General features: G+C 37.3%; 1 protein-coding gene across 26 annotated transcripts in view; it reads left to right on the plus strand.

Annotated features, from left to right (window-relative positions):
• The window catches only part of CSPP1 (centrosome and spindle pole associated protein 1), a 65,738-nt gene that overhangs the window by 47,291 nt on the left and 6,230 nt on the right, over nucleotides 1-12,217 (plus strand). For 25 of the 26 annotated variants that reach the window (XM_075085195.1, XM_075085171.1, XM_075085185.1 and 22 more), the window contains 5 exons: nucleotides 763-883; nucleotides 1,601-1,746; nucleotides 2,316-2,456; nucleotides 7,744-7,784; nucleotides 9,072-9,135. In XM_075085195.1, the coding sequence (XP_074941296.1) occupies nucleotides 763-883; nucleotides 1,601-1,746; nucleotides 2,316-2,456; nucleotides 7,744-7,784; nucleotides 9,072-9,135 (513 nt within the window). Of the gene's footprint in view, nucleotides 1-762; nucleotides 884-1,600; nucleotides 1,751-2,315; nucleotides 2,457-7,743; nucleotides 7,785-9,071; nucleotides 9,136-12,217 lie in introns of all 26 variants that reach the window. The other variant, XR_012659236.1, reaches the window with a different exon arrangement.

Consider the following 12,217-nt stretch of genomic DNA (forward strand, 5'->3'; position numbering starts at 1 on the left):
TCTTAATGCAGCTCTTGGAAATCGATTGACTTAGACCATCTGTTGAGAGAGAAATAGAGACACATGAATTAAATGTTGTGTTTGAGGATTTAAGCTAGTAAAACTTGCTTTCCTGCTAGGTTCTGGACTCAGACAAAAAGTCAGTAAAATATCAATATTAAGCATGTTATTTGGAAAATAAAGAATTTATGAAACTGTTTTAACTTGTGGAGGAATGCTGTCGTGACCACAAAAAACAGCTTAGACCCAAAGTAGGTCTAAAAAGTCAACATAAGCACATGCTAAAAGTAAGTGTTGAAGTTAGACCTCTCGAACACTTATGAGAGTCTGCACTGAGCAGGCAGATATCTGACTTTTGAGTCAGGAAACAGAAGTGAGGTTCTGTGCTTGCTGATACCACCTCGGTTCCTGTCATCTGCTTCTGGGACTCTGAGGACTGTGTAGATTTGCTAATTTCAAGTAAGGCTATTTACTGGCAGCACCCGCTTGCTGCTGTTTCATAGCTTTTCTTTTTTTAAATACAGTGAAACACTTCAGTGGAAGTTTGGATGCTCTGCTGTTCAGGGGGATCTGGTCCTTGTGCTGTCTCAAAATACAAGCTCTGACTTAATTTCTAGTGTATGAAATGCTGCGATTCTTGAGTTGGTATAATCCTTGTTTTAATTAATGGTTCATTATCTCTTTTTTTTCCACCTTACACTTATTAGGTAGGCAGAAAAGTGTCTCTGACACTCTTTATTTTTAAATTGTGTTAAATTCCAGAGGAAAGAAAGAATGTGATAAATGAGTTATCAGAGATGAGGAAACAGCTTCGTAGTGAAGAGAGGCGACTGCAAGAACAGTTGCTAAATGTGGCCAGTGATGATGATATACCGATTACACGGTAGGAATTTAATCTTCAGCTTTAAAAGTTAGATTTTTGCATGGGAACTCAAAGCTACTGTGTGTTTGTAGCTAGTGTTGGTTGGCTAATATACATGAGTGACATGAAAATATAAAGATAGAACTCGTATATAAAATTTTCTTCATTTTTTTTTTTTCTAATGTGTGTGGGGTGTTTTAAATAATCTTACTGAAGTTCAGTGCAAGAATGGCTGTGCTGGTAAGATTGGAAGTTGCAATACTTTGTCTTGCAGAGTGGTTCAAAACAGATGTCTACGGCAGAATTTTAACTCATTACCTTTTTTCCTAGGGCATAATTGATGCCTGTAAACTGCAGTACTACTGCTGATGAATATGCTTATGAATAGCATACCGCTGTGGAAGTACTTTCTTATTGAAAATCATAACGTTTTTATTTTAAAAAATTACTCTTGCTTCCAAAATCTATTAGTTAATCATACCAATTAGTTGGGAAAGACTCATCAGATCATCTGTCTTAGGTCCACTTCATAAAGTAGGAGGGGTGTTTTTTGATTTTAAGTAGGTCATCCCTTTTTATAATACAATATGCAATGTCATTACTTTAAAATTTATTTTCCTATTTTGATAGTTTTCTTTAAGGATAAAAGATGTGAGCTCTATCAAGATTATATTTCCATCCATCTCATTAATATTACAGTGTTAAATTATATTCTGCTTGTTTTATAAACTTTTGAAGTGGGAGGAGAGACAAGAATCCAAAGGACATATTTGAGATGGCCAGGCTTCGTCTGCAGGCTCCAGTAAGGCGACCTTCATCAAAAGAGGCACAAGATCCCGTCAATATACAGAATATCTGGGAATTTAATGAACTGAAGTACAAAGGCAGGTAGATCTTCTTGTTGTTGATGAAGAAAGGTGGTGAAACATCTGTTCGTTTCCTCATCTTCCACACCACCCAGGATTTAAAGGCGAAAATAAAAATCAGGCTCTTCACAGCTACTGCCCATACACAATATATTCTGTGGACACTATTTTGCATGTGTGTAAATCTCTCTGTGTGGCCATTTCTACAGGTGAACCCAATTCATGGCATTGTAATGCTGAGTTATCACTCAGAGCACTCACCTAGCTTCTAGTCCTTGCCGCTTGAGCTTCTTGAAGTTCTTATGATTTGATACTACGACATTACTGAAAATAGACTGAATTTGATTATTTTTTTTAATCCACCAACAAATTATGATTCTGTGTAACTTTCTGTTTCTCCTTTGCTAGAAAATAAATTTTTTAATATAGTAAAATGGTAAAAGCATTGCTAAAGTGGCTTATCCGCTTGGCCATTGTCATTATTTTTAATGTTTTTTTATTACTTTGAATCTGTAGCTAGTTCTTTTAAAATGTTTTTCAGAAATGTTGGTTTAGGGAAAAATTTAAATCTTGTATCTCTGCTCTAGATTCTGAAACACGTATGGGCTTGAGACACATGTATCCTGATCCTCCAAAAGATGACCAGACTCTAGAGATTCAGCAGCAGGCACTGTTGAGGGAGCAGCAGAAGAAACTTGACAGAATGAGAATGAGGCGAGAAACAGAAGGTAAGGAATGATCGGTCCACAATAATGACAGTGACTTGTTTATTTTATATTTGATACGAACTAAAACCCACCAGCTCTAGTTGTACTTCTTCCAAGTTTGATGACAGCACTGCAGTACAAAACAGTTTAACACCAGAATGCAGAGATTCTGTCGTAATGTAAAGCATAAAATAATTGAATACCTTTTTAATTACTGTGATTGTTTCTCTTTCATTCCCTGAAAGTAATTTAACTAGTGCTTCATACTTCAGAAAAATGCAAGAGAAAAGTAGTTAGGTTACTGTTTCTGAAAGAAAACTACAGAGCAGTAACACTCTCAGTTTTATTGATTTGTGATAAAAGCCTTAACAGGTAAGTTCCTTGTTGCATTTCTTCAGTTCTCACTGAGAAAGTAGATGGCTTGGAACTGCGAATTGGTTAAAATGCAGCCAGTGTGTCTTCACATTGGTCTCCTTTTAATGGATTAAATTTCTTTTATTTCCATAGTCTTGGGTTGACTGTTTCAAAGTTTCAGAAATCTGTATCCATAAGCAGGCTTTGCTTTAGAAACGACATGTAAGATATCATTACCAGTTTGAGGTTCCAGAATGGAAGCGTTGGTTGTATCGCTTACTAAAATACTAACATCCGAACATAGTAGAATGTTTTTGCTGCATATTGCAGAAGCAGTGAAATCTAAATGTAATGCCCCTTTTTTGCATGCTGCACTTAATTCCAAATGTAATGTTCATGCTGATATCTTTTTATGAACAGTCATTGAAGAGCAGTATCTCAAGTTATTTTAGATGTTGTTTAAAAATATGAAAGCTGCTTCAACCTTTCCAAAAGTTGCAGTTGCAACTATACACATGACCTCAGCTCTGAGTGAAAGATACAAATTTCTCAGAGAAGTGTTTCTCTCTGTAATTCAGACCGGTCTAACTAAATTTTTGAAGAGAATGTAACTGTATTTCTGTGGTGGCTTAGCCTTGGCTAGCAGCCAAGCTCCCACCCAGCTGCTCGTCTGCTCACATCTGCCTCACTTATGCCCCTTGGCAAGATAGTAGGGGAAACTGAAGAATAAAGCTGTTGGTCAAGGTACAGACTTGGAGATTGCTCACCAATCGGTACAAACTCAACTTGGAGAAAATTAACCTAAGTATTACCAATTTAAATAAATATTTAATTACAGATTTTGAGTAGTGGTAAACAGAAAGACAAACATCAAAGCCACACGTTGTCTGCCCTCTTCCCCATGTTGAACTTCACTCCTTTGCTCCTGACACCCCTGCTCCCCTTCCTTGGTACTGCCCGAGGTTATGTTCAGTCCCTTTGTTGGTGCAATGAATGGTGTCAGGCCAGGGGGTGGGGTGGAATTACGGTCAGTACACAGTGGTTTCTCTCTGCTGCTCCCATCTTCTTGCACACTTCCGTCTGCTCCACCATGGTATTCTTCAGGGGCTGCAGGGGAATCTGCTCTGGCACCTGGAGCACCTCCTCCCCCTTCTTCTCTGACGTTGGTGTCTGAAGGGCCGCTTCTCATGCTTTTGTCCTCACTCCACACTACTGTGCTTCGCTTTGCCCTTTCTTAAGTGTATTTTCACAGAGGCACCAAAAGCTTGACCGATGGGCTCAGCTGTGTGGGTCCGTTGTGGTACCAGCTGTGCCTGGCATGGGCAGCTCCAGGCATCTTCTCACAGTGGCCACCCCTGTAGGCCCCTGCCTTGCCGCAGACACCCAGTACAATTTCAGATTGCTTCTTAGTCTTTTTTTTAGTCTTAGAGATGAAGAGAAAGTATAGCATTAAAAGCCCAAACATATATGAAAGGAAAAGACTTACACCTCTCTTTACTGCTTTAGAAAAACTAAGTGCCCTTCTTATCGTTGGTTGTTTGAGGCTTGTTTGTGTTACCTATTAATAGACCCATACATGAGTAAGATAAACAGAATTGATACCAAGATGTGAAGGGTGACAGTTACTTGCAGAATGTTTTGTTTGGTACCCTGCTGAGTGTTAAAAGATGACTCTTATTCCATCTCGGACAGATGTGCTAGTGTTCAAGCAATGGGTGCAGTATTGCTTATGGATAACGTAACATCCCAGTTGCAAATAAGCATATTGGTACCACTTCCTGTGTTAATTGCAAGCTCTTGAATATCATTTAATGTCTAAGTGGAATGTATAGGATTGTCTTCAGTCTTCCTCATTGTGAGATTGACTGAAATGGTGAAAAATTATTCACTAGCTTCAACTGAGACCTGTGTGGGGTTTGGTTTTGTTTTTCAGTCATTAGAATATTTTTTAATAGACCAGTCTGAGAAGGCTTTAATTTAATGTTGTTGGGAAAGGAACCTCCATCAGCTGGAAAGCCAATTTGCTTTTTTCATTAATTTTAAGGAAAAACGGTCATTTTAGGCACATGCTAATACTAAATGTGTAACACAGGCTTACATAGTGACAACCTAAAGAGGCATTTACTTGGGCATTTTAGATTAGTTGGTAGACAGGCAGTTGATTTTTAAAACTATTTTCCACTGATGCTTATAGAGGATCCTTGAGCAGCTTTTCTTCTCTCTCTCTCTCTCTCTCTCTCTCTCTCTCTCTCTCTCTCTCTCCTCTCCTACTGCTTTACAACATCATTTAAGTTTATAGCCTGTCACTTGTGTACTGAGCAAGAGAATTAGTTGCCATATATGTCTCTATTTCCAGTTTATTTTGCTTAGAGACAAGTTCATCATCTTCCTCTCACTGAAAATAGACAAGTGGTTTTATTGTCTTATTTAAGGCAGAAAGAAAGCTGAATTACAGCAATAAGTATTTTTGTACTGTGGGAGAAATGTTGTATTATAGTCTGTAGTGGCAAAGGCTTGCCTGTTTTCCCACACTATATGTAAGTGTTCTTTACCTTACATACTTTATATATTCTTTTCCCTCTGATATGCTTTTTCTTTTTTTTTTTCTCTTTATATAGAAGAGAGATATGTGGACTCTTAGTGGAACTATAACCTGAGAAATTAATGATTTTTGTAAACGTCCTAAATTTTTTAAATGCTTGCTGTGTCCCTATAAATAAGGCAGTCTTTTGCAGGCTTCTGGACGATCATTATTTTGGGGGATAGGAGGGAAGGGCACAGGAGCAGGTTTGATGTTGTGCTGCAGTGCTGGGCTCTGCTTGACTGGTGTAGTGCATCAGGAGTGGGCTGGTTGTCAGTCCAGGAGGAGTGACAGCCCATGTACTATGGTTTTTCATGCTGGACAGAAAGTCAGCTACTTGCTGCATAGTTAGTATTTCTTGCAACTCTGTCTAGCAAACCTATCTTATTAAATATTTCATTCAAAGACTGAAACCAAACAAGAAGAGTTACTTCAGTTTTGATTCTTTGTATTTCCAGTATGCATGGGGTCATCGTTAGATTAACTTTCAGGATGGCTCTCTGTGCTCTCCAAAGTTGAGGTTTTATCCTCAGACCAGTACTTCCTCTGTGAAATGATTGCTGTCTAGCTCAGCCTCTCAGCCTCTCTTTGAAAGCTGCAAATGTGGTGTGTTCAGCACGTTGAGCGTGCAGTCACTCTCGAGGCTTTCTGCAGTCTCCTGCTCTGATTATTACACCCTTACAGAAGCCGAGAACTGATTTCATCTGACAGTTTATTGTGACACAGCATCCTTCTTGCTAGCCAAATTGGTTGCTGAGATGTCCCACCTAGGGATGAAGATCATTAGTCTTGAGTTCCATTGATATAAATATGACTGTTCAGCTACACAAACATGCCTATCCCTGGCAAGCAGATGTCTGGAATGTAGAATAAATATGTTTTCGGTATCCATGAGCTTTAACTACAAAACTGTTGTAATGTTTAGCTTCACTGCATATAAATGAGACTTCTGACTCCCTTGGTCAGTCTAGCTCTAGATAGACCACTAAAAATAGTGGCAAAAAACAAAGTGGGGTCAGGAAATACATGGCTCAGGTGATTTTTAAGTGTGGAAGAAATAATTTGATACAGTATTGGTTTGTTTTTCTGCTTGGTTTCTAGCAAGTTTAAACAAAAATTGTTAAATTAGAAAGGTTTCTCTGTTACTGGGTTTTTTGTGTCCTAGCTATGAAGTTCAGATGGAGTGTAAAGTGTTGCAGTTTAGCACTAGCGACCACTGGGATGTTGAGTACCATTAACTTCAACTCTCTTTTTTTTTTTTTTTTTTTCTTCTTTTAATTCACAAATATTTTTAATATAAGAAAAATGTGACGTGTAAAATCTAATATGTGAAGATGATGGCAAGAAAACCAAAGTACTTATGCTAGGGAAGGGAGGATAATCTTTATTACAGGAAGGTGGCTGTCAACTTTTGAGTTCTTGGGTATGCTTTGGACAGCAGGTTTCTGTTTAAATTCTTTTTTCATCTGAAGTTACTTGACCTGGTGGGTTTTCTCAGTACCATGTTCCAGTTGCATTAGGATTCAGCAATGGGCAGAACATATGAAAAAAAGCATTTCTTGCTAGCTGTGTGACTGGATATTGTTTAAGACGCGGTAATTCAAATGACAGACATCTTAAGGTATGAACAAACAAAACGTAAGAGGGTAAAAGAGGGAAGCCAAGTATTCACGCAGCAACCATTTGTGCCCTGATGTGTTGCTTTGATGGCTTAACCCATGCTGCCTTCCCACAAATTGGAGGTTTTTTTGTGGTGTTCAGTCAACACTTGGACATGACCTTTCTATACCAAGTGTTCACAATATTGTTGTAAACAGAGGACAAAAGTCATTCTGACTGTTGCAGTATAGAGAACTTCTTCAGAATTCAGCACAATTTAGTGCAATTTTAGCATATAATGAAGTGTGATTATATATTTTTTAAAAAATCAGTTTTCAGTAGCCACAGAAATAGTTATGCTTGCTTTTTCTGGATAACAAATCAGGTTTTGAACAAGATGGGAAACAGATTTTTGTTAGTGGTGAATGATGTAGTTCTAGTGTGACAAGTATGTTTACTCTTTGGGAGAGAGTGATGAAACCAGCCTTAAGAAGGACTTGCACGTGCTTAACATTCTTAGAAATAATATACTACCGAGTTCTGTTGATTTCTCTGATTCTGCTTAAATTGACATAAGGAAACTGGAATAAACATTGCATTCTGATGTTTTAAAAATATTAATTACGATATGTGTGATTTTAAAGAAGTAATGCATAGGGGTCTTCATTTTTTTAATAATATGCTGATAAAACTTTTAAATATGTTTCAGTATTAACTGTTTTTGTGTCAATACTATCGTTTTGTCTCTTGTCTATGTGGCTTTTGTGGATCAAGATGATTCTGCTTCTGGTGGCAACCCACAAACCATGGGCCTGGTAAGAAAAAACAGGTTTTTTTATTATATTACTTTGCCTTTCTGAAGTGTGAGAAATATTGTGTCTTTCACAGATTTGGAAAAAAGAATTACACTTAAGTAAGAACACAGCAAGCTTATTTACTTTTCTTGCTTGTCAGTACAATGAGTAACAGCTTCTTTAAACTTGTATGTCAAGTTCTTTGTCTTTTTGTATAGGGGCAGTTTGATTCTTTCACTCCCTTCTTTTTATATTCAGTGGTACTTATTTTGTAATCATATGACGTTAGATTGCTGCTGGGGTGGGAATTAGTAGAAAAAGCCAGGCCAGAAGCAGTTGCTCTGGATGCAGGTGGCTTAAGTGATGCACACGGCAGTCAGTAATTAGATCCATTGTCTCAAACGGGACGTTTATTTTCTGACTTGGTGAAAAGAGCGAAATAAAGTGCTATCAAATTGGAATTCCACAGTCACCCAAACTGCAGAATAACAGAGTTCAGTTGTGTCTCATGGGAATGTGAAACCATACAAAATGGAAGACGCTGCAAGAGCAAAGCCATTAGCCTCAAGGATAATACTGTAACTACACGCAGACATGAAACATTTCTTATATTAAAAAAACACCGTAATGCATTTCACAGTTGTAACTTATTGCCTGAAATTCTTCTTCAGAGTAATGCTTTGCAGTAAAAATTTGTTTTCTCTTGTTCTGTTTCCTCTGATAGTTTCTACCGTTTTGATTTCAGAGTGGTTTACAACATAAATTATTCCCTAGCAGAATTTCTGTAACAAATGGTTGCAACTATGCAATGAACTACAAGTATTACTCTTAGTGCTTGTTATGACTATGAAGAAATGTGTTATTTTAATGTTTTAATATCAAAGATTGTATGTGGTGGGATAAATGAAACATGAGTCATTCTTCATTTGATCAATACTTCACACCAACCTTAGGTGCAAAGCTTACTTCAGTTTCAGGACAGTCAGCACTAGAAGCAGAGTGACAAGGATGTATTTCTTGAAGGAAATGTCTGTGTTACACAAATCACGTGTTGCCACGTGTAGACAATTTCAGCAAATGGGATTACTACAGAAAAGTAAAAAAAACTCCTAATGCTAAAAGAGAACATGAGTTATTTAAAAACGTATAGGTTTTTTTATAGCCATAAAGTAAGGAATAGTACTGAACACTGTAGAGCTGCCTTTTGCTTCGCAGAAGTTTGGCAATTAATTTACATTAATTATAACTTGGCTCCAGAAAAGATACTGAGGCATCTGAATTCACATGTCTTCTCTTTCACTTTTGTAGTTCAGGAATGAATCTAATGAATTCTTGAAAAATTCACTGTTGGAGTCGGATAGCGCTTTTATCGGTGAGTTTATACCTCCCCTTAACCATGGTATGAGTGTACAAACATGTCATTTAATCTAATGTGTCTCTAAAATGATTATTACTGTTTTAAAAGTTGCAGTGGGTGGTTGTAGCTATGGTGATTGTTTTAGAGTATTAGCAAATTATGCGTCCAAATTAAAATGCAGATCTTTATGTAATTGTACCGCAATAAATTTGCGTAGGTCTCACCTAAAATTAACGATGCTGCTCACTTGCCTTATGCCACTTCATATCTCTTCATGAGAAAGCATCTTTCCGTGCTCATTGTGCTCTGACTGGGATGTTAGCCTTGTCAAGGAGCTTTTTTTTTGACATCTTCCCATCTTTGGATAACGAAAAGCTAATATTTGTTCAGCAAATGTGTTACAATGGTAGAATATGCAATGCTTTTCTGTTCTGCAGCAAATAATTTATTAGCAATCACAGCTTACAATTACGAGCTGTCCACAGTGAAATATAAAAGCGTTGGGCAGCCAGCAATTCTTTCCATTTTTATTCTTTTGTTTTACAAGCAGGCTCAATTTTAGGTATGATTGTATGGGTATAAAATAGTGATTCATTCTAAATTACTCACTTTCCTGCTGTTGACACATTACTTCATTTCACATAACTTGCAACACCACACTTGTAAACATTGTCACTTCTTAATCATCTGAAGTAGATGATTTTTAGATTTCTTAAGATTTTTTGTGTAGAGGACTATGTCTCACGTTGTCATATGTTTCTCTTTTCAACCTTTATATGCAAGCGTGTAAAAGTGCTGTTTCAGATGTGTTCTGTTCCCAGTCACTAGAAATAATAAGGCTAGAGCTTTCTCTTTTTTTTTTTTTTTTTTTTTTTTTTTTAAAAACCAACCAGCTCAGGCCTCTATGTGTTATTTTCCATTAGTAGGCATTGTACCTTGAAATTCTCTTCAATGATCTATGGGGAATCATCTTACAAGGGTTTGTTCTTTGCTGTAGGGGAGGCACAGTAGATTCCTGCAAGTGCTTTTTAATGAAACGAAATATGTTTCTGTATACCGATGATTGTTATCACTAGATTTGGATAAAAGCAGAATTTTTCTTTTGAAATGTATTCAAGCTTATTCTGTTAACGTGCAAGTCAGGAGATAACCGGGCATTGGGAAGGGCGCAGGATGGGGCTTTCAGGCTTGTTCAGCACATTTGGTACTCGCTGTAGTCTGTAATACGTTCTTCTTCAGGTTAGAAAATACTACTTACTATGTACAGACCAAATGATGAAAGGATACTTTAGGAGAGTCTGTCAGTCTAGAATCCGGCCAAACACCCTGTCTCAGACAGTGGCCAGAATAGGCGCATGGGGGAGAAGAGGAGGAGGAGAGCAGGCGTGCAGCAATGCTGCGGAACACTCTTGCAGCCTCCAGTGGCTTGTGGCTCAGAGGCTTCCTGAGCCAAATGCAATGCATTTGCACTTAACAAGTCTTGCTAAGCTGGGTCTTTAATAGGTTGTCTTTCACGAATTGGAATCAGCATTTTCGAATCCCTCTAATTGTTTACCATCAGCAGTATTGTGTGGATAAATTTCCACACTACGTCTTGTGAGAATTATCTCCTTTCATCTATTCTGAATCTGCCACCTGTGTAATGGAGTGCTCCTTGGTTTTATTCATCACTTTCACAAGGTTCATGATATTTATAGTCCTCTCTTCTATTTCCTCCTTTTCTCCCTCCAGTTGATTCTTGCAGCTTAGTGAAGTGATGGAGTTAACTTAAAACACTATTCACCCCCCTCTTTTTTCCACAGATCCTTTATGACTCTGTTGAAAAGCATGTTCCCCAATACCGAGCTGTAGGCACTAACTAAAACTTTGTTACTCTTTGCATTATTTGGACTTTATAAATAGCTATTAAAATTCAGAATATGAAACTGAATCTGGTGACTTTCATCCCTGAAATGAAAAATAAAACTCATTATCTGTGGGCTGCCTTCTCTGTGAATTGTGCTGCTCACATTGTCTGAGGGTCTTTTGTGAAATACTTGTGGCGCATTTTAACAATGTTTTTCATTTCTTAAGAAGAGCATAACCCTACCCTCTATTTTGTTGGTTTGTTTTTTTTTTTGACATAGATGTAAAATCTAACTCGATTTTGTAATAGATGTCAGCATTACAAATGAATTTGTCTTTATCTCCTAGGGCTCAGAAGTTTGAGGCGGTTAGGTATAAAGAGGTTTATCAATTTCTTTTCCCCTTTTTTGCCTCACTTGAAACCCTAGGATTCGTTAGTGTTAATGCAGTGATTTGAAAGCACCTCTGCATAGCAGTATCTGAATGATAGATGCTTAAAGGAACAGGTAGCATCTTATACTGATGAAAAACTAAAGGTACAAATAAATTCTTTAGCTTGTACTTTGTTGTGATAAATCCACATGATTAAACAATATTTTGTATTCTGAGTTACAGCACTATTTTGAATATAATGAAGTTCAGCTGATCTTGTAATTAGAATCTTGTAAGTGGGTTGTTAGCTCTCATTTGTGATGAGACCATGAGTACCTTTGAAACTCGGGGAGGGAAAAGAGGAGAGGGGAATACAATTTTTATTTCCAGGGAAAAACCAACTGGTAATATGAAATAATTTTTAAAAATATCTGTGTTTGTTTCTCTGAACTTCCTTGATATCAAATTTATTTTTCAAACTCAAATAATTGAAAGTATTTCAATTATTCAACCAAAACAACTGTTACTTTTAAAATTTCATTTGAAGATCTTTGAAACACAGGAATGATATAAAATATTTCCTTAAAATTTATTTTCAAATTGCTAGGAAATTAAAAACTCATTCTTTCCACAGTTGTGGTTTATTTTTAAAATCATAGTATGTAATTTCAGAGAAAAGCAGAGTCCTTTCTTTCTCTGGGAGGCTCTCTTCTTGGAGGTACCAGAGGGACTGAGCTAGAGAACGGAGGCCACTGCCTGCACCAAGCAGCAGCAAAGCTGGAAACCAGCCCCCAGGCAGTGGTTACTGGTCCTGGAGGGAAAAAAAAAGTATCTGTTTGAAATAGTTGGTATTTGAAGCAGTTTCCAGAATCAGCAAAGG

This window comes from Phalacrocorax aristotelis, chromosome 2 (assembly GCF_949628215.1).
Source record: "Phalacrocorax aristotelis chromosome 2, bGulAri2.1, whole genome shotgun sequence".
Taxonomy (NCBI): Eukaryota; Metazoa; Chordata; class Aves; order Suliformes; family Phalacrocoracidae; genus Phalacrocorax; species Phalacrocorax aristotelis.